The sequence below is a fragment of the Mesoplodon bidens genome (assembly GCF_964165515.1).
Source record: "Mesoplodon bidens genome assembly, chromosome: 14".
NCBI classification, from domain to species: domain Eukaryota; kingdom Metazoa; phylum Chordata; class Mammalia; order Artiodactyla; family Ziphiidae; genus Mesoplodon; species Mesoplodon bidens.
In genome coordinates, this window is record NC_138170.1 from 64,646,333 (window position 1) to 64,669,792 (window position 23,460).

The 23,460-nt window shown below is 46.1% G+C and overlaps 1 protein-coding gene across 1 annotated transcript in view; it reads left to right on the top strand.

Moving 5' to 3' along the window:
• Positions 1-879: 879 nt before the first annotated feature.
• Positions 880-23,460, top strand: part of CAPN13 (calpain 13) — a gene marked incomplete at both ends in the record, with an annotated part of 68,647 nt that continues 46,066 nt past the window's right edge. Inside the window, 6 exon segments of the mRNA XM_081253900.1 lie at positions 880-1,077; positions 9,520-9,597; positions 11,187-11,303; positions 16,416-16,424; positions 16,428-16,549; positions 22,772-22,946. Coding sequence (XP_081110026.1) covers positions 880-1,077; positions 9,520-9,597; positions 11,187-11,303; positions 16,416-16,424; positions 16,428-16,549; positions 22,772-22,946 — 699 coding nt within the window.

A 23,460-nucleotide genomic window follows, 5' to 3' on the forward strand; every position in this document is an offset into this window, starting at 1 on the left:
CAATCCCATACACAGATCTGATCATAATCCACCTCTTCAGTGGGCCTGCAGTGCTTGCAGGGCATAAAACGAAAACAGTCCAGCTTTCCAACCTACCTTCCTGGCCTTGTCTGCCAAAATTCTCTACTCCCAACCCTCACTCCACTGACTCTCCAGCCCCTCCCACCCCCTCTAACACCCATGACTTCTCCAATCCAGTTCTTGGTCCTCCATGTAGTTGCTACTCAGGGCACCTAGAGGGACTTTTTTTTTTTTTCTTAACCTACCTGCCAGTTCTCCACCTGGCAAATTCTTCTTCCCTCAAGGCCAATTCCAATGTCAGTGCTTGTGGGAGAACCACCCCAGACTCTCCTTGGCAGTTCCTAGCTCCTCCTCTTTATATCCATCCACAGGACTCTGTACACATTTTTAATTAGACCGTTTCTGTTGAATGAGAGCTGGTTGTTGAAATGTCTAATCTATTTTTCCCACTTGCTAATGAGCCCCCAGGGGATAAAGATCATGTCATATTTATCTTTGGATTACCGGCATTCAGAAAAGTGCTTGGTATAAAGTCAGCACTCAATAAATGTTCATTCATGTATGAATAGTCTCACACACGTAAGAGCATCCTGAGAAGCTGTTCAGTACAGCAGACTGAAAACTGAACTAGAAGGAAGGATGCTTGGATTGTAGTCTGGGCTCACCTACCAACTGGCTGTGTCACCAGGGATAGCACTGACCTGGGTCTCAGTCTCCTCATTTGTAAAAGTGGGGGACATCTGAGTGCTTTTCAAAGGTTCACATCTAATGATGCAAAGGACTTGACGGCTTACCCCTAAAAATATCTTTTTTTCTCACTGAAAGGGAACGACCCTTATACCTCTTCCAAGAAGAGTCATGGCGCACAACCAGGAGCTTCTAGCCAAGACCCCCATCATCAAGTTCAAGCAACAGGACTTTTACTCCTTGCAGGATTATTGCCTAAACAGAGGCCTGCTGTTTGAGGATGAGACATTCCCTGCTGAGACTTATTCCATAGGTCTACAGCTGCTCAAGGGGAAAAACCTCTCCAGCCTAAGCTGGATGTGGCCAAAGGTAAGTGAGCCTCCTCTCTAGGGATGCACCCAGCTCCTGGACCCTCTGACATGGTGCCTCCCATGGTGCCTCCCCCTGAAATGAAGGGCCTGAGACCTGGTTTTCACAGCTGGCCCAAACCAAACTGCAAGGAGACTGAAGTTCATCTGGTCCCTCAGCTACAGTGTTGTATCCACAGTGGGATGGAATGACCCTGTACCGGGAAGCAGGACCCCCGTTCTAAGACAGCATGTCACTAGATTACATGCCTCAGGATTCCCACATAAAAAATGGGAACGCATGGGTAGGAGGATTGTAGTAGTAGCTGTGGGGTCTCTTCAATCTCCGTAAATGAGCCCCTCTGTCAGTCTTCATCATTCTTTATTCTGTCAGGTATCACTGTCTTTATCTTTTTTCTTTCCTTATTAGACTTCACTCAAAGGGAAGATAACATGTCAGTCACTTATACAATAGGATGAATTTCAACAATTGCCTTGACTCTGTCATGTATATTTGTATTTTCAATCTTGTGAAGGCTGATCACCTATAAAATAGTTGTAAACATCAGCTGTAAAATTAGGGAGGTATTTCATGGCAATGTTCATACCCACTGACTCCCCCACCCCAGTAGACGACCACTAACTCCACCTTGAAGCCAGGTGAGCCCTGTTGGTTTTTCTAGAACTATCTCAGTTTCAGGGCATGAAGCTCCAAGGGAAATTTCTCAGCCCACTAAACATTCTTATAATATCATTTTCATTGATGCAAAGGACCTGGCTAAGGGCCACTTTGAGGGCCCTGATGCTCAAACCTCCTGTTCATGCTTCCAAAAGCAGCCAGCAGAACCTAGAATAAGAGGAAAGAATATAATGTCTAGTAAGCTAATGATATAATTTCAGCAAGCATTACTGAATGTGAATGAAATGCCAAGCGCTCTGTGCAACACACTCAATAAAGCCAGGTTAGGTTATACAGAATAGGTATTTTCTGATGACATAGAAGAAGACGGAAACTCTAGAGGTAACAAGTCTTGTCCTAACTCAGGACCAATTTGTAGCTTTGGGGAAGGGGATGGTGAGTGGGGAGCAGGTGGGGCTTAGGATGCTACTTAGTTAAGATGGGGGTGCTTCAAGCTTCTAGAATCCATCTTACCATCCAGAGGCAATAAGTCCCCAACAATGACTCCCTACTTCTGGACTTCACTCCTAAGGAGAGCTGAGCAGAGAACTCTATTTAAAGCTTGGAAGGATTATATTTTTCTCCCTTTGTTATTTTCAGATGAGGTTCTTTTAGAATGTTTTTTTTTTCACAAGGTACTGAGCAATAGATGTGAGACCATATTTATAGTGTTGAAGAATTTATAACATTTTTATTTAGAAAGGGTTGAGAGTTTTTTATTATCTAATTCCAGCAACATCTCAAATTGTGATGTCTTTTGAGGTCCAGGAGAAACTGAGGCAAACAGAAATGAAATGACTCACACAGAATCATTCCAGGAATCCAAAATAGAGGCAGCCAGGGGCCAGATACATTTTACTCCCGTTCTTCTGCTCATCCAAAAGCTTACCCATCCAAAAGCTCTATCAAGGGGTCATTTTTCATTCCAACATTTCTTTTAAAATGTATATGTGGATATGTCATATCTCTTTGTATCCCTTATCACAACTGGCAGCACTTACGCTTGTATAGTATTTTCCAGAGCTTTCCATGTGTCTTCTCTTACTTTGTCTCATGTTCTTTCCCAGTTTTATGAGAGAATCGGTTCAGACAGGTGATGTGACTTGCACAATGTGACACAGTTAGTGAGGGAAAGAGCCAGGATTTAAACTATCTGACTCCACATATTGTACTATTCCTCACATAGGATTGTGTGCCTCACAGGATTCTGTTAGGATTTGGGTGAATGAATAAGTGAGTGAATGAATGACTCTGTCCACAGGCACCTGAAATGGGTTTCAAGCTCTACATGTATAATAGAGAATTCTTGAGTTGACCTGTTTTCCAAGTAAGATGGTGGAGGAGAAAGCTGATGTACTCACCCCTTAAACATGGTGACATCCTCAACTGCCACAGCTCACAGCTGCGACTGAAAAGAGCCTTGAAAGAGAAGCTCCAGCCAGCATGGAGCAATCCTACCTGTAATGGCCAACACTTAGATAGTGCTGACCACATGGCAGGCCTGGCTTTAGGTGCTTTGATTCACTGAATCCTCATAATAACTCTATGAGGAGGTACTATTATTAGCCCCATTTTACAGTTGAGAAACAGAAACAGAGAATTAAGTGACCTGCCTAAAGTGTTAGAGCTGGGGTTTGAACCCTGAAGTCTGGCTCTGAAACATATTCCTAACACCACAACTGTATCGCCTCCTGTAAAGCTTCATCTTAAGCTCGTGATGTATTTTAGGCTCCTGTTTGCTGCTAATAATATCTTGTGCACTAATAGAATCTCCTACTTTGTCTGGGTAACAGAATCAATCCCTGTCTATCCCCTTCCATTTTTATAGGTGAAAAGAATGAGGATAAAAATGGTACCAGTACCTAACAAGATTATTTTAAGGAATAAATGAAGACAATACTTAGAACATTGTCTAGCACATTGTAAGCACTTACTAAACACTAGCTATTGTTACTATGACTAATTTGGGAGGGATGGCATAGAGTAGCAGCCACAGGGGCCATCCTCTGGGATTTCTTGGGCTTTCACTGTCCAGTCATCTCAGCTTCAGTCTTCAGCCAATTTCAGCAAACACTTTTAAGGAGAAATGTGGGTCAGAGGAAACCATTTGGGGAGGCCAGGGTAGCCTGGGAGGGAGTGTGCATAGTGCTTTTCTTCTCACATTTTGTTGCCTATCACTATTAGAAGGTTGCCTCCCAATCTAAAGCTTGCTCAGTGCCTAACCAGAGGCCTGAATGGCATCCCCTAAACTTCAGTTATATAATGGCTGAGCTGGCATCAAGGCTCCTTAGGCCATTTCTGCATTCTAGGCTTTTCTAGATAATGGGAAAGCTTCATACTCTAGGCAACTGTTAAACCATCATGGATATCATTCTACCTCTCGTACTCATCTAGGCTAGGTAGGTTCAACAACAGTGCAAAAGTCAGGGGCATGAAACTAGGCTCAGCTTTCTATGCCTCATGAAGAAGAAAAGTTGTTTCACATCCCATAGTTCATGTTCTCTCTCTCTCTCCTTTTGCCTACCTCTTCCTTCTTCTTATCTTCCCTCTCTCTAACAATTAACCCTAATCCATTTTGCTGCTGTAGAAGCTCCTTCTATTGCTTCCTTCAGCTTTCCTGGGTTTGAGGAATTGGTAACCCACTGCCCATACCCTCCCCTCCCCCCACCAGCAGGCAGTCAGGTTCTGTAAATGCCTGTGACTGTGCCTGGAGCAAATGGCACACTGAAAGGATCCAACTCCTCATCCTCCTCAATGCTTTCTGCAACACCAGCCTCAGCAAGAGACAATGCTGAGAATTACACTTATACCTGGAGACTCTATGTGATATTTCCCTGAACTGAATTTGGCACTTAGAGTCACTTTCTTCTAAAAATTTTATTTCATGAATAATAACAAATTCCATTTATCAAGCATTTACCTATGCTAGGTATTAATCTAAGCACTTTACGTACAACATTTCATTTAATTACCATAACAGTCCTATGAGGTAGATAATATTATTATCCTCATTCAGTAGGTCAGCACTGTCCAATAGAACTTTCTGCAATGATGGAAATGTCCTTTCTGCCAATACAGTAGCCACTAGTCACATGTTGGTATTGAGCAATTGAAATGGGCTAGTGTGACTGAGGTATTGAAGATTTGATTTAATTTAATTTAATTTAATTTAAATGTAAGTCACCAATATGGCTTGGGACTACCATATTGGAAGACACAGAATTGTAGACGTAGATCTTCACAGCAGAGTTGCCACTGTGTCAGACTGAGGGATTGAAATTTCATCTTTGTCCCCATTCTTTAGTGAAAAAAATGTTCATTTCTCAACTGAAGAATGAGCTGGGGGCCCAAAACATGTTCAGGACTTAGCACCCAGCTCCACTGTGGATTTTGGCCTGTGGCCATCCCAGAATGAAGTGTTGCCTACCCAGACACCGATGTTCATCTTCCAAGTAGCCAGAGCAGAGTTTCCGAAAGGCTCATTTACTATAAATGATTCACCTTGGTTTCAGCATGAGTTATTCCAGAAAGGAAGGGGTTAACAAAGTGGAGCTCTGAATGTAGGCTGTGAAGGCAACAGGTACCAGAAGGCAACAAAAAGAGAGCACGCCAACAGCCAATTGCCCCTGAGCCAAAAAACTCTGATTCCAATAAAACAAAGTTCTCTAGCAAAAATAGAAAAGGGAGTGACTCTGCCACCTGGCGCAGCCTGAATTCTGGCCGCCGGCTGAAAGGGCCTGTGTACCCACGCTAAACTGGGTATTTCCTCATCCAAGAGCAGCACACCATCTGGGGGAGGGCATGAGGTGCCTTTGACAAGAACACAGGAATCACTGTCCAAAACATAGGAAGTGATGCCGTGTTAGAAGGGACACCTCCAGAGACAACTGCAGGGGAGTGCCTTGTTTGGTATGGGTTATGGGTGTGGATGCAGAGGGGAAGAGGGAGGAGGAGAGGGGAGAGGTTGAGATCTCGTATAGGACATAACCAACAGGAACTATATAGATATATCCTATTGATTTATTTATTATGAGGAATTGGCACACATAATTATGGAGGCTGAGGCGTCCCAAGATCAGCTATATGCAAGCTGGAGACCCAGGAAAGCTGATGGTGTAGTTTAGTCCAAGTGGGAAGGCCTGAGGAACAGGGGGGCTGATGATGTAATTTCCAGTCCCAGGACAGGAGAAGACCAATGTCCCAGCTCAGCAGTCAGGCCAAGAGGGGTGAATTCTCCCTTCCTCTACCTTTTATTCTATTCAAGCCCTCAATACATTGGATGATGTCCATCCATGTTGGGGAGGGCAATCTTGCCTCCTGAGTCCACTGATTCAAACGCTAACACTCCTTAGAAATAATGTGTAGCCAAAAATCTGGGTACCCCATGAGCCAGTCAAATTGGCACATAAAATGAACTAGCCCAGCTTCCTTATGTACATATGATGTTGCAGAGACCTCAAAGGGCCAGTCCATCTCACAGAGTCAGAAAACACTGAAGATCCTGCCTGCCAGTGTGGTCCATGGGGAAGGCATTATGGGAGCGGAGTGCCTGATGCACAGCCTGTTTCCTATGGGACCTAGGATAAATCACTCAACCTCTCTGAACCTGCTCCTTGCCCTGACTGGGCCTCAGAATCACCTGAGGAGCTGTGTGGATCCTGAACTCTACCTCCATCTGACCTACTAAATCCAGGTCATGGGGGGCGGCCTCCAGCAGTCTCCATGTCTGCAAAGCTCCTATGTGATTCTGAGTCACACTCGGGGTAGAGACTTCCCATCACCAGTCTTACCACATTCTCTCACTGCCCTGGTGTGCCCAGCCCACCTAGTGACAGGGGACCTGCCCAGAGCCAGGGGATTTTTATCTTCCAACCATCTTGATCTATTTTCTCTGTGGGCCTGGTCTCAGAAAGTCGGCCTGGCAGACTGAAATGCTTCTGGGTATAATTTCTGTCTCCTCCTACCTTTGCTCTCTTTGGATCACCCAGGACCCCTCTAAAGCCCAGAGTGAGGAAGGAACAGGCAGCTCAAGACAGGAGATTTAAAAATGCTAGTTTGGTGCCTAACTTTTATGCACACAATTCTAGTGTTTGCCCATAAATTTGATGTTGACAATTGATTTTTTATTTGAAATAATTATCCTTTAATTTTCATAAATTAAAGTATCTTTCTATGCCTAATTAACTAAAATTTTGGTTTTTTTCATTTTCGATCTTGTTATTTTGGTAAATCAGAGAAAGTTGTGCATTTATCAAATGCCTTCAAGGCATTTATTGGAAAGACAGCAATTGTTTCTCCTTTGGCCCATGTAAATGGTATTTTATACCATTAGATATCCTGATAGGAAACCATCCTGGCATCCTGCATTTCTATGGCAAACCCTACTTAATGGTAGTGGGTTAGTTGTATAATTTATTGTTGATTCATTTGCCGGGTATTTATTTCAGTATATTTCCATAAATGAAATCAGTCTGTGATGTGATGTGTGTGTGTGTTTGTGTTTCTTTCTCTCAGGTTGTGCATCCAGGCTGTGCTGACTTCTTAAAATAAATGGTGGCAGGATTCTTTCTTTTTTTAAACACTGAAACTGTAAGCGACACAGGAATTATTTCCTGAAAGTTTGAGAGAACTCAGCAAGAAAATTTTGAGTACTTAGAAGCCTTGACAGAGATAATAGAGAGATATTCTTTGATCATTTAAAAATACTGTTTCAAGGTTATTGATTTTCAGGTTATTTACCAACTTGGATCATTTTGGCCATGTTAATTCTTGTCAGAAAATCATTAGTATGCTTAAACTGATTAGTATAGAATTTTATGTCATGTTTTTATACTGCTAAAACCTCCTTTCTATTTCTAATTTTATTTGGGTTTCTCTAGCATATTAGCCAAAGGTTGGGTCTAAGTAAACCTTCTCCCCAGATACAATGTATTCAATATTTGCTTTACTGATCTTGCTGTGTTTCTATTTTGTAATTCACCAGTTGTTCTGTTTATCATTTCCTTCCTCCTATGTTTGTGAGGCTCTTTTTGTCTTTCTAATATCTAAAAGTTGACTGTGTAATCCACGTTTTTATTCTCTCTCATTTTATAATGAATGCATTTGAGATGCTGGGTTTATCCATGAGTGTGGTCTTTTTAATTTTGCAAATATTACAGAAACAGGGCATCAATATTTATTGAACAGGTCCCTTGTCTGATGCTACACTAAGTATTTCACATCCTTCCTCATTTGTAAAATGTGAAGACTCCTGCTTTGCAACTCTGTCGGGAGACCACTGTAAATGAAGCATCTAGTCCTCGGCGAGGGTTTGGTAACAGCAGCCAGGGCACCAATGGCTTTCTCATTTGACTCCCATTTTACATATGAAGGAACTGAGGTTCCACAAAGTAAAGAAAGCTGCTCAAGGTCACCCAGGGAACAGTGCAGGCAGGATTCCACACCAGGCTCGGTTCAGTCACTCTCAGCACACCTACCCCTCCTCTGCCCATCACGGGGGTAAACCAGGGGTAAACGACGAAGAAGCTGCAGATGTGCTGGGTCTAGAAAGCTGAGCCACACTGTCTTTTTTACCCCATCCAAAAACCTGATGGCCTCCACCCTCTTCTTTAATTCCTGAGTGGAGGATCTCCAGCTAGCCTCCACTGAGACCTTGAGTTCCCTTTTCCAGTAGAAGGTGAGGGGACAGCTAAAGCCACTGAAGTGCCCCAAGTTGCTTTGACACTGGGAGAGTTGCTCCCTCCAGGGCCCTGCGGAGAGCTGTCCTTCCTGCTGGTGTTGGGAGAGACCCCAGGTTCTGAGCAGCCAAGGGTAGGGCACAGGGTCAGCTGGATGCCTCCATCGCAAGGGCCTGGGCCTGAGCGCCCTGCCCTGGCCATCAGAGAGGGCTGGTTATGTGCAGAGAAGATGGTGGGAGGAGGCCTGGTGAGGTGGGCTGGCTGACTTGTTTGCAGACACGCACACCTTTGTTTGCCCCTTGGCGGCTCCACCAGGAAACTGGCCGGCAGTATACGAAGGGCTGACAGGTCTCACAAGATACAGGACTCCACACGTTCATGGCTGTTGAGTAGATGACTCTACTTTGCCGCCCTGCTCTCTGGGGACTTATTTGTCAATGTGAAAAGAAATGATACAGGAACAGTTACCAAATTATACAGATCCACACAGTGGAAATCCAGGAAGAGATGCACAGAGAGGATGCTCAGGATAATCCTGTGGGCTCCTGGTAGCAGGAAAACCTAGAGGCTGCTTGGGGCCTTCCAGAATCAGTCTGTGTGTTAGCCAGGGAGAGGACAAAGACCTGAATAATGCACATCCTCTGTCCTGTACAGCACATGGCTGCACTTGAACCTGGAGCTCAGAATGTCTACACTGACTTCTGAGAGATGACATTTCACAAGAAAAGCGTGGTTATGCTTATAAAAGTTTCCTCTAATAAAGGAATCCTATTCTTTTTTGGTTGTTTATAAACTCCTAATGAAACAGTGCTGTTGGTACCAGGATGGCTGGTACCATGATGTAAGGATCCTGAGTCCTTATCTCTTGGCACAGATTGCTTTATGCCTTTATTGCCTATTTGGTCACTTACATACACACCCTTTTGACATCTGCCTTGCTGTTGGCAATAAAACCTGAAGAATGAGGGCAGTTTCCTAGCTCAGATTTTAAACAGCTGTTTAAGAAGTAACCTCTACCCCTCAAAGACAAGGGGAGTGATGTCTCGGGTAGCACACTGGGAGACAGAGGAATGAAAGATGCTCATGGCTTTTCTCCCTCTTTTCTAAGGATTTACTGAAGGGTAAATCAGAGCCTCACTTCATCCTGGAAGGTGTGAGCAGTTTCGACACCCAACAGGGGAGGCAGGTAAGAACTCAGCCTCTTCCTTTCCAGCCCTGGATTGACGCAGGCCGCCCAAAGTCAGCCTCAGAGTAGGGGGTGTCAAGAGCAGTGCCCACCCAGACCCACAGAATGCTGCCCCATCTTCTGAGGAGGCAAGGCTGGCACCCTCGGTGTTGCTGTGGACGGACTATTCACGCCCAGACCCTCAGCCTGGAAGTCGGCTCAGCAGCGGGTGTGCAGAGCCCTTTGGGAAGAGCAGTTATCAAAGAAAAGGAGCAGATAGACACAGAGTTTAATCTGGGCACTGAGTAGAGAGAAGCATCAGGGAAGCAAACGTTAATTGAACTTCTGCAAGGCTGTGCTAGATACTTTGTATGTGCTATTTCGGTAAAACCATCACTCGCATCACCACCTCTACCCCATCACCACCTCCACCCCCATCACTTCCATCACCACCTCCACCCCATCACCACCTCCACCCCCATCACTCCCATCACCACCACCACCACCCCATCACTACTCCACCCCATCACCACCCCCACCCCATCACTCCCATCACCACCACCACCCCATCACCACCTCCACCCCCATCACTTCCATCACCACCTCTACCCCATCACCACCCCCACCCCCATCACTCCCATCACCACCACCACCACCCCATAACTACTCCACCCCATCACCACCTCCACCCCATCACTCCCATCACTTCCATCACCACCTCTACCCCATCACCACCCCCACCCCCATCACTCCCATCACCACCACCACCACCCCATCACTACTCCACCCCATCACCACCTCCACCCCATCACTCCCATCACTTCCATCACCACCTCTACCCCATCACCACCCCCACCCCCATCACTCCCATCACCACCACCACCACCCCATCACTACTCCACCCCATCACCCCCACCCCATCACCACCCCCACCCCATCACTCCCATCACCACCACCACCACCCCATAACTACTCCACCCCATCACCACCCCCACCCCATCACCACCCCCACCCCATCACTCCCATCACCACCACCACCCCATCACCACCTCCACCCCCATCACTTCCATCACCACCTCTACCCCATCACCACCCCACCCCATCACTCCCATCACCACCACCACCACCCCATAACTACTCCACCCCATCACCACCCCCACCCCATCACCACCCCCACCCCATCACTCCCATCACCACCACCACCCCATCACCACCTCCACCCCCATCACTTCCATCACCACCTCTACCCCATCACCACCCCACCCCATCACTCCCATCACCACCACCACCACCCCATAACTACTCCACCCCATCACCACCTCTACCCCATCACCAACCCCACCCCCATCACTCCCATCACCACCACCACCCCTACCCCATCACCACCTCTACCCCCCATCACCCCTTTCACCACTACCACTATCTCCATAACCACTACCACCACCTTCTCTATTTTGTTTGGAACTGAACCCAGTGAATCTTTCTTCCAGTTCTCCTCTCTCAGACAGAAAAAAATGCATTATTCAGAAGGAGGTATGCTGACTCTGCAGTACATGGGATGGGGCTTCCAGTTGTGTTCAGTCAGCTCTCATGGCTTATGTCCCCTCCCAGGAGATTGCTGGTTCCTGGCAGCACTGGGCTCCTTGACACAGAACCCACAGCATCTGAAGAAGATCCTAATGGACCAAAGCTTTTCATACCAATATGCAGGGATTTTCCATTTTCCAGTAAGTGTGCTGCTGGGATGCTCCTTAAATGGGATTCTCTGTGAGCACAGAAAGGTGACCGTCGTGAAAGTTCTGTTGGTCTGGCAGCCCGAGATGTGGAAAAGACACTTATGTGTTAGTTACTCTGTGTTGGCTCGTGATCTGACGACACATAGGGAGGATGAGAGTTTAAGTGTTTTCATGTAAATATAAAGAATGGCAGAAACAATCAGCAAAAAAGAGTCAGTCATCAAGAACCCTGTACGTCATTGAGATTTTGTCTGTCTATTCCTGTGCCATGTCTTGTTATTTTGATTACAGTAGTTTTAGAATGAGTTGTAATATCTGGTGGCATAGGTTCTCCTTCATTATTCATTATGCTTGCTTCAAAAATATTTTATCTTGGTGATTCTTGCACATTTATTCTTCTATGAGAATTTTTAAATCATTGTGTCTACCTAAAAAGAAAAGCCACTGTGATGCAGAATAGAACAGCATTAAATTTATGTATTAATTTGGAAAAATCAAACTGTTATTATTGTAGTTATTCCTTTCCAAAAAGACAGTATGTCTTTCCATTTATTTGGAACTAGTTTTATGCCCTTCAGTAAAATGTTATAGTTATGTTTTGATATTCATGCTATACCCTTCTTGGTAAATGTATTCTCAGATATTTTATGAGTTTGTAGCTAATATGAATGATTTTTCTAACTAGACGTTGCTAAAAAGAGGAAAGCTATTCCTTGTTTTATACTAAGTTGTATCTAGCCACCTTACCCAATTCTTTTATTAGTTCTAAATTTTTTCTTTAGTAGTGTCAGGATTTTTTTTTAGTTATCTAATATTATCCACAAAGATAATTTTGTCTCTTCTTTTAATATTTATAGAGCTTATTTTGCTCTTTTGCCTTGTTGCATTAATTAGAAGGTTGCAATTTTGAATAAGAGTGACAAGAGCAAAATCCTGCTGTCTCTTGGTTTTAGTGACATACTTTCCTGGTTTGTCATTCTTTTAATCCACTGTTAGATTAAATTTGCTAAAAATTTTATTAGAATTTTTACATCTATATCACATTTAGAATTGGCTTCCCATTGTTTGTTGTTTTTACTATGGAGTTATGCTTGCCTTTTAATATAAACCTATTGAGATTTACTTTGATCTGAAATAATTTGTATAATGGTTGTTAATCATTGATTATCTGTTCTTTAAAAGTAAAATAGGCAATAGTTAAATCATCTGGACCTATCTCCTTTTTAAATATGATTTCTTAAACTCTTCTGACATGTTCAATAGCTGTTGATCTGCTTGGGCCTCTTATTTCTTCTAGAGTTAATTCTTGAAATTTATATTTTGCCAAGAGAACCAACTGTTTCTTCTGTAGTTCCAAATTTATTGCCCCAAAGTTGCTTATATAATTCTCTGAAAATTTATTTTATTTCTTCTAATGTGTGATTAAGTCAACTTTATTAATCCCTAAACTATATTTTTATTTTTCCTTTTTTCTTAATCCAGCTCTTCTTAATCCAACCAATCTACTGTATTGGTTTTTGAATGACTCAACTTTCAATTTTCATTGTTCTTTCTATTCTTTTTCTTTTAGGATTTTGATTTCCATATAATTAATTTCAATTTATTTTTATTAATTCCCATTTACTTTCTCTTGGTCAATTTTATTGGTTTTTTGTTTTCTGAAACTATACACTTAATATTCTTTCTTTTTTTCTTCATGATAAAAGATTTAAGACTAAAATTTTCCTTCTCAGATCTTATCTGTATCCATCGGTTTTAATATCAAATGTCGTTTATTAATTTTAAGTTAATATGTTTTTAGGTTTTTTATGATGTTTTTAGTTTTGATTAAGTTTTAATAGGGGATCATCTCTTGGTTGTAGAGTTTTAGACTTATTAGATTATGATCAGAGAATATAATTCATAAACTCTCACATTTGGGGAAATTATTAAAGTTTTATTCATGGCCAGGTCCACAACAGTTTTTATAGATGCTTCATGGACATATGAGAAGAGTATATATTATTGATGATAATATATCCATGATATATGGAATCAAGCTGTCTGATTTGCAGATTGTATAATCTGCAATTATCTCTTCTATCTTGGCTTATTTTTTGTCTATTTGATTTGTCATATTCTAAAAGAAGTGAGTTAAAGTTCTTCCCCAAAGTTATAGTTTGGAGGGTCCCTCATGTTCTGGCTTTATACTTTTCCTGCTATATTCTTTGGTGACCAAATATTTATGTTCTTGCTCTCTGGTTGTTGCAATAAAGCTTACACAGTATCCCTCTTTGCTATATTTAATTCTTCTGAACTTGAATTCCTCTTTATCTGATATTCACATTGCTACTCCAGCTTCCTGTTACTTACATTTCCCTATTATATCGTTGCTCATCCTTTCACTATCAATTTCATTTTCACTATGTTACCAGTATATTTCTTGTCCAAAGCATATTCAAAACTCATTACTCACCACTGTTTCTTTCAGCCTTCATTTCCTCTTAAGATTTTTGTTCTAATTTCATCCACATTTGGTAAGAGTAGTTCCTTGAATAGTTTCCTCAGATTACATGAGTATTTTTCATTTGCTCTTACTTAAGAACAATATTTCGGTTGTGTTTAGGAGTTTGGGATTACATTCCTTTTCCTCAAGAATCTGTAAACCTTTCTCCATTGTCTTGTACCTTCCCCAATGTTGCAGAAGAAAAACCCAATGCTAATCTATTCTCTTGACCTTGTGTGCAACATATTCTCTCAAATTGCAAGTTTATATGAGGCGATCTCTCTCCTTGGTTCAGAAATTTCTCTAGAAATGTCCAGATGCATGAATTCCAGGCAAGATTCATCTTGCCTGGAATTCAGTGAGCACTTTCGTTCTGAAGACCTGCCTCCTTTTTCTGCTCAGCTGTTTCCCTCCATTTTTTCTGGGTGTCCTCCTTTATCCTGTTCTCTCTTCCTGAAGTCCAATTAGCATGCTAGGTCTTCTAACAAGCTCCCAGATGATGCTGATGTTGCTGGTCCAAGGGTCACACTGAGGAGTTAGCCAGAGGGTGCAGTGTTTAGCTGTGTCTGGGCTCACCTCAGGGGTGCAGGTGTTGGTGGGGTGACAGGTAGTTAGGACAAACTGAGGCCCAGGCTGGACATGCTTTGCCCTTCTGGGTGGTGAAGATAGTCCCACAGTTCCCCAGAAATAGCTACAAGTGCTGACCTCTGTACATCTCATCATTCTGAGCTTGGGCACTCTTCTCTGGAAAGGGCCCAGTGCCTGGGCAACTTGGATGCTTTGCCCAAAACACTTCTGGTTTCCCTCAGACACTCGGGTACTGGCTAAATGGCACCAGCCAGCTTCTTGAAGGGTGCAGACATTATCCAGGTGCCAGCCCTCCTCACCCAGAGCACTGAACCAGGAAACGCAGATCGGTGGCCTCATTCTTGACCACCACTCAGGCCATTTTCATCCTTTTTGGGAACGATGATCTTATTTGAGGTTCCCTTTGTATAGGGAGAACAAGTCTGGTCAGCATTACTGGTGTGGGAAGATGTGAGTGAGCGTAGAACCAACAAGAGGATCTCGTTCAAGCCAGGACTCACTCATTCTTTATGGCCTACTGTGTGCCAGGCACTATCCTAAGTGCTGAACAAAAAGTCTATCAAAAAACACTTCTTACTTTCAAAACTGTGATCTTACCTTCACACACTCATCTGATCCCATCACAGTAGGAGGTAGCTCTTACTCTTACCACCATTTGACAGATGAGGAAACTGAATCACAGAGAATTAAGTGTCTTATCCAATATCTATTGCTCAGGACAAAAAAACAAAACCAGGACTGGAGCACGGTTCCACTGACTGGATACCACCTACTATACTTTGCTATCCAATTAAACCTCAAATTCAGATGGGTCTGTCCTTCTAGAATCCTCCTTCAAGGAGCTAGAGTTAGCTTCCTTGATGCTTCAGACAGGTTTCATGATCTCACTGTAATAGCATCCCTGTTGGCTCCCAGCCTCACCCTCCTGTGCATCTTACTGCAGTCGGGATGCAGATCCACAGCTGGGGCAACACCAGCTCCAGTGCACTGGTTCATTAAAGACTGCGAGGACATCTTCTTTGTCTTGTCTCCACTGACATCTCTGTCTTGGTCTCCCTCCCTGCTTCAAAAGTGCATCCTCATCTGTATGCAAAAGCCCAACATCTGGGACATCCAGCTGTGGGCAAGGCTCCCTGTCACCACCGAGCAGATGATGGATTGCATCCACCCAGCTTTACTCCAAGCCCAAATATCGGAGGCTTGCCTGAGTCTTGTCAAGACTCAGGCCTGAAGCCAGAAGCCCTGCTGCTGATCCAGAGACCAGCAAACCAACTCCAAAAAGCTGACTTTGTTATGAATTATCCTCATTTGGCAATGCCTCCGGGTGAACCATTAAGAGTTGAATGCTGAAGATTAAGCCACTCTGTTTTGGAGAGGAGCATCTGGTTCATTTGCGCGCTTAGCAGCAACAGTGCCAGCCCGCTTCATGGCCGCTGCTCTGCTGGCAGGGACAGCTGGACGTGAGGAGAGGAGGGCCAGGGTGAGGCTGTAACCGCTCAGTCCTCCCCAGCAACCTCACCGTTCGGCCCCCAGGCTTCTGCCCACACTGTCGCCGCCGCCTCTGGGATGCCTTTCCTGCGCCTCGCCACCTGCTGGAATCCTGCCTCCTCTCTCAAGCCTTCAGCTCCCTACAGGCTCTCCTTCCCCATCACAACACTCTATGCCTCCCATTCTCCTTTGCTATTCAGCATCTGCTCCCCCTACTGCTGTTTTGTATACAAGATGTACCTGGAGAGTCTTCAGTGTGCCTGAATCTCACAAAGGACTTGCCAAAGTGAGGCAGGAGTGAGCCACAAAGTCCAGCTGGAGCCCAAGACTCCTTCATCCCTGCTGTATTTTCCTTGATTAACTTGATCTGTGACTCACCTGTCCGCCAACGTGGGCTGGGATTTTGGTCTGGATAGACTTCCTTGTTGCACCGTGGTGGTCAAGTGGCGATGGTGGTTATCTTTTGGCCTGAGTCAGGGGGGCCAGCACCTCCCTCCTGCCCCAACTCTACTAAGGCGCATATTCCTCTCTCTCTCCTCCAGTTCTGGCAGTGAGGCCAGTGGGTGGAAGTGGTGATTGACGATCGCCTACCGGTCCTGAGCAATGAGTACTTCTTTGTTAATCCTCGCAACAAACAAGAGTTTTGGCCGAGCCTGCTGGAGAAAGCCTACGCCAAGTAAGGACGGGCCCGTCCCCCTGCCCAGGACCTGGATGCTGGCCCTGCCTGCCCAGCCACTTGCCCTGACTGATGCTCCCCACTAGCCGGCGCTAAGACTTTTGGCAGCTCTGCTCAATGCGAACGATGCCCCTGGGAGCTTCAGAGCCTTTGCCACCTCTCTGGGCATCCTCTATAACTAATCACTGTGCGCAAGGCTCAGTTGGAGCCAGAGGAGGGACCCAGAGACACATGGCGAGGGGTGGGCAGGGCAGAGCTGGACAGAGATAGGCACTGACAACGGTATTATTGTAAGGGCTGGTGTCCGGGCCCAAATGAAATGTAGTATCATGTTCAAAGTCCGCTGAGAGGGGCAGAGGAGAGAGACAGCAGTTCTGACTCACAGGGACTCAGCTGGGACTGCACAGGGGAGGTGGCGTTGAGCGAGGCCTTGAAGGATGGGTAGGATTTCAGAAGAGAGAGAAGATACGAGGGGGGGAGTGATTTGAGCAGTGACCCGGCGGGACACTTGGGGACCTGGTGTGGCTACCGTGAGATTGCATTTATGACTGGGGGCAGGGCGGGAGCTGCTTATTATTATATGGTCCAAACACCAGGAGTCAGGGACTACCTTCTGGTGTTAACAAGCTCGAGGACTTATAAACTCCCCAAGTCACCTGTTTCACTTAGACAATTTGGGTTGCTTGTATTCAACAGATGTGTATGGTGCATTTAATCATAGTCCAGGCACTGTGCCAGGCACTGGAAGAGACGCTCACGCTGGCTTAGATGGGGTGTGCAAGAGTATGTGTGTGTGTAAGAGGTCGCTGTCATCAAGACCCACACAAGTGAGGGACCCATCAGAGCTGGACATCAATGCTAGGAGACAAAAGGTCAGGGGACCACACATTTCAGGAGAAAAATGAATAGTGGAGAGTGTCCTGGAATCAGGTTCCCCAAAGATCTTCCTAACCAATGCCTCACAATGGCAAATGGGGAAGCCAAGACTCTGAATAGTGGTGTGATGGCAGGTGTAAGCGATTAACCTGAGTCTGCTGAGGTTTTTGGTCGTTTGATCAGGTGACATCATTTGGCAAGACTGAAGACCCCGCCCCATCCAATCCTGGGCCCTGAGGAGTGGTTACGACCCCACAGACTACCCCAGTCCTTGTCCTTCTGGAGGCACATCTCAAGGGCTTTTTTTGTGCGTTCTTTCTTTTGAGCCAGCTTGTGCAAAACTAAAGCTGTTGCTCGTTTCCAGTGTCAGGAAGAGCTGGTCGTTAGCATTTGAGAATGAAGCCCAGAAAACAGGCGAGGTGGATGAAGCAATCCATATGTTTGGGGAGGTTAATTCACTTCTAAGCTACTTATGCAAACACTGTCATTATCTTTCCAGGGTGGATTCAGTGCTCACCGCTCCAGGGCCTCTTTTTTTTTCCTTATTGAAAGGGGGGAGCATGGCAGTTCACTTGGAGAATTAGAAAGCTCGCAGATGAAATGATGACTTTGACCCGATTTTGTTAACAGCTGACCTAAAGCAATCATTCAGCTTGAAAAGAAATGGGAAACTGGACCCAGAATCCACATTCCACTGCCTGAAGAAATCTAGTGCAGGAGAAGATGTTTCAAACTCCAAAGCTATTTAAAAGCTTTTCCCTCCATCCAAAGAAGAGGGTTATAGAATGCAGGAGGAAATCAAATAGAATTATAGCACATCAGAGCTAGACGGAGCCTCTGTCAGCATCAAACCCTACCTTCTTTGAAAGATGAGGAAACTGAGGTTCGGGGTGGGGGCGGTGAAATGACTTGCCCAAGGTCACACCGTGTTTGAGGCCAAGCTGGGATCAGGTCTGTCCTCCCCAGTCACGTGCTTTTCCATCACTTCTTGATACTGTCAGTCCTAGAGGAAAATGATTTGTCTTTTTGCTGCTTTGGAACTCCGTGTCTGGCACAGAGGGACCACGGCGCAAGCATAGAGAACCCACCTGTCCAGGTGGAGATGGTCCTCTTTCCCTCCAGGGGTGTAGGCAATACTGAGTGAACACGTGAATCCCAAACTTTCAACCATTCTTGCAGCTGGGGAGTCAGAAATGAATTGGTCAAGTGAGTCAGATGTGGAGGGGAAAAAAATCTTTTTTTGCAGGGGTTTTTCCCCCAGAGGTCATAAAATAGGAGAGTGGGAGACAAGACCTTGTAAGCTGCCTAGCATCCTTTCGGAAATCTCTGTGGCTCAGAATTATAGCCTTTCAGCATCCTTTTTGGATCCCGATTTGACATCTGAATTCTTCCCTCTCTCATATCATTGCCAGGCATGTAGACATTTCCCCAAAATGAGGCTGAAGCCGAGGGGTGAGAACAAGGCTTTCTCAGAATTCCTGGGTTCAGGTGACACGCGTAGTGACAGGTGTGGCGAACACAGTGCTCTCCCTCTTTCCCTCCCTTTCTATTTCCTGGCAGCAAAGGGAGCTAAGAAGAGTTGACTTGTCCCTGAAGCATGAGCAGGATCTGTGAGCTCGTGTTTGTAAAGCAGAGAGGGAGAGCTCGTTGTCTAAACACCCAGCTGCTGCTGGGACAGGCTTCATGGGCATCGAGGAGACACAGCAAGAGAAGGCTGTGGAAGACACCGAGGGGGGCACTGGCCATGGGTCCCTCCCCTTGCATTGGGTGTCTCTGTGGTGACTGCAGAGAGTGGGAGGTGCATGACGTCAGACCATCAGACGAGGCCCGTGGACACTGAGGCAGCGGCCCTGACTTAACGGGGCAGAACCAACAGCTGCTTTCCTGGTGTGGCTCCAGTGAAGCTCTATTGGAAGCCAGAAGGGGGTGTGGCAACATGGAGGTCATGCTGGTGGGCTCTGGAATGGGTTCCAGACCCCTAGTCTTGGTGATCTTCCAGCACCCTCAGCAAAGCCCTCTTAATCTAGGACCCAGAGCCAGAAAACATGTGGAAAATCAAGTGAGTCAGACGCTGAGACCTACCTAGGCACGATCCATCGATCCATTGAAGCTTTGCAGTTGACTAAAAACACTGCAGAGATAAGAGTCTAATACCAGACGACCCTGGTCAGAGAGAGGGAGAGACAGAAAGATAAGATTTACAACCAGCTTAATAACAAGTTGAGATCCATCTGCCACCTGGTTCCTGTAGAATGGCCCTTGGGTTCTGTGGATCCTTTGCTTTCATTAACATAAGACTCTCTAAGCCGTCCATGGTGTTTGTGCCTGGGACAGTGTCCTGCTGAGAGTGGCTGCTTGATCTGTATTTGCTGAAGTGAGTTTATGTGAATTCTGGGGGACCCCAGGAGGAGAGAACTGCAGAGGTGGAAGTATGGTGAGAGAGGGGTGTCTGAGGGGCCCCAGAGCCGATCCAGGTGAAGGGCCGAGGACCAGGAGGGGTCTTGTCCGAGGCCTCGGGCCCCAGTAGAGGCCACAGCAGGGTGGATGCACGCCTGACCCCCACGTGGTTTTGCATCACCAGAAAGCAAGCCACAGCTGGAGCTTTCCTGCGGCTACCGACCTGTATGGGCCTTGGCCTCTGCTTCCCCGTCAGGGACAGGAAAGCTTAGGTCCCAGCCAGAGGCCCGAGTGACCAGGCAGTGTGGGAACCTGCCCACTGGACAGCTTTGACACCAAGAGGCGGGGTCTCCTGCCTGGCCTGGCTCAGCTCCATGCTGTTGTGGATTTGCCCTGCCTATATTTTAGGAGCCCATGGGAACCTTTCCAGTTCACCCCATCGACAGGAACTTGAGTTCTCAGAACAAATCTGACCTCATCGGGCCCCTGCTTCAGTGGTTCTCCTTGTGAGTGATCAATCCGCCCTCTCTCCCGCGAATACCAGTCAGTCCACCATCAACCCCACTCCACCACGCTCTTCTGGCTCCGGAGCCTACCTGATGTGATTCTTCCTCCCCAGAATGACCATCCCACTGTCCAGACCTGGATAAAACTCAGTTCAGAGTTGTGCCCCCTCTCAGAAGCCTTCCCGGGACCCGCAGTTACTTCCTCTCTGTTCCAAGGTGATCCACGCGCTCTCACAGCAAATAGACACCCAAGGAAGGCAAAGCAACCCGGCGTGTCCTTCTAAGGGGAGAACATGTGGGTGGTGAGTGCTGCTGTGGAGGGGTGGATGAGTTTGACGGTAGAAGCAGGTGAGCATGGACTTGCTGTCCTGATCGTGCTCATAGCAAGCACACCTCCACAAGCCAGACCCTCTCCACGTGCTGTGCGTGCTTCACCTGGCAGCACGACCACAATAGCCCATTCTCCAGAGGAGCAAAGGGGGCCTTTGCCTCCCCCCTGAGAGGAGAGCTCATGAGAGGGGAGGCCAGCAGTTGGGCTGAGCAGATTGGCTCTTGAATCTGGAGACTATCTGCCTCTCTAGTAGGTGACTGGGGGAGAATTGGGAGGGGGGCAAGATAGGGCAATAAGACAGGGCATTTCTCAGGGTGTGGGTCCAGAAGCAGAAACCCCATGGGAGGATGGGAAGAGGCATTTTAAAAAATATTTATTATTTTTTAAATTTATTTGGCTGAGCCGGATCTTAGTTGTGGCACTCAGGATCTTTAGTTGCTGCATGCGGACTCTTCATTGTGGCACACGGGATCTCTTAGTTGCGGCATATGGGATCTTTAGTTGTGGCATGCGGGCTCTTACTTGGAGCATGCGGGATCTAGTTCCCTGACCAGGGATCGAAGCCGGGCCCCCTGCATTGGGAGCATGGAGTCTTAACCACTGGACCACCAGGGAAGTCCCGGAAGAGGCATTTGGAGAACAGGTCTGAGAGTTCTAGGTGGTTTGCTTTGGGGATGTGTTATGTAAGCCTCACCCTCACCTGTGTTACCTTCAGTGACATCACCTCCCTGGTGATTCTGGGGGGAGTGGGTTAGTTCTGAGGATGGGAATGGGGATTCTGGGTCAAGCTTCGCACAGAGTAAGAATAGAGGCTGCTTATGGCCACAGCGAGCATCACAGTTGTTGACTGTGGGCTCTTGGAGGGCAGGAACAGGGTCTCATCCATCTTTGAACGCTCAGTGCCTAGCAAGGTACCCTGCACACAGCCAGTACTTACCACTGTTGTTAAACAGGAAACAGTGGATCCTTTTTTTTTTTTAACATCTTTATTGGAGTATAATTGCTTTATAATGGTGTGTTAGTTTCTGCTTTATAACAAAGTGAATCAGTTATACATATACATATGTCCCCATATCTCTTCCCTCTTGCATCTCCCTCCCTCCCACCCTCCCTATCCCACCCCTCTAGGTGGTCACAAACCACCGAGCTGATCTCCCTGTGCTATGCGGCTGCTTCCCCCTAGCTATCTATTTTACATTTGGTAGTGTATATATGTCCATGCCACTCTCTCACTTTGTCCCAGCTTACCCTTCCCCCTCCCCATATCCTTAAGTCCATTCTCTAGTAGGTCTGCGTCTTTATTCCCATCTTGCCCCTAGGTTCTTCATGACCAATTTTTTTTTTTTAGATTCCATATATATGTGTTAGCCTACGGTATTTATTTTTCTCTTTCTGACTTACTTCACTCTGTATGACAGACTCTAGGTCCATCCACCTCACTACAAATAACTCAATTTCGTTTCTTTTTATGGCTGAGTAATATTCCATTGTATATATGCGCCACATCTTCTTTATCCATTCAACTGTTGATGGACACTTAGGTTGGTTCCCTGTCCTGGCTATTATAAATAGAGCTGCAATGAACATTTTGGTACATGACCCTTTTTGAATTATGGTTTTCTCAGGGTATATGCCCACTAGTGGGGTTGCTAGGTCATATGGTAGTTCTATTTGTAGTTTTTTAAGGAACCTCCACACTGAAACAGTGGATCCTTATCATAATAATAGCCAATCGTTATTAAAGGCTTCCCATGTGCCAGGCACTACGCTAAGCCCAGCCCTAGGAGGTTAAGTAACTTGTCTAGGTGAAGCAGCTAAATATCTGGTGAGACTGGGATTCAACCCTTGGCCTGTGGCTCCAGCACCTGCATTCCTAAGCTCTATACAATACTGCCACCTGTGGGGCTCCCCAGGCCCAGGAGGCCAGGAGAAGGAAGCAGTAATGGTGACACATCGCTAGATTCTTTAACCAGGAGAACAGAAGGTGGGCAGGTTGCCATAGCCCAGGGGTGATTGGGAAGTCCTGGGAAATATGCAGAGGTCCGGGTACAACCTCCCTTTCTGGGGGCACCAAAGGCACCACAGGGGTTGATCTGCCTTTATCCCTCCCAGGTTTCATGGGTCCTGTGTCAACCTGCACTATGGCTACCTCCCTGATGCCCTGGTGGACCTCCCGGGAGGGGTGGTCACCCACATCAGCCTGCATTCCTCCTCGTCTGACCTGATGACAATGGTGAAGATGGTAGCTGAGGCAGGCTCCCTGATGACCTGCAGCACCCTGGCCAGGGTGAGTAGACCAGGAATCTCACTGCACTGGTTTGAGCCTCTCCTCACCCAGGAGCGTTCAGCTAGTGACCCTCATGGAACACTGATACTGTGCTTTACCGACACCACTTCATTTAATCCTCACAATAGCCCTCCATCTGAAATAGGGATTGCAGAATTCACTTACAGAAGAAGAAATGGGCTCAGAGAGACTAAGTAAAATGCTTACCACCACACAGCCAGTGAGTGGCTGAGCAGGGGTTCAAATGCTGTTGTCTGATACTGAAGCCTTTGCCTAGTGCTTCCCTATGACCGGAAGCAGCGGGGTCCAGAGTGATCGGGGGGCCCTTTGATTCTCACTGGCTTTAAAGGCAGCATCCCAAAGGCAGAGTGCCCCATTCTGAGAAGCCTGAATGACCCTCCAAATTATTTGGGTCTGTTCTGAGACAGCCAACACCGTATCCCTGAGGACAAGACACTTCCTTCACTCTTTAACCATGTGGGCTTTGAGTCACACACCCCTAGTCTGAAATGCC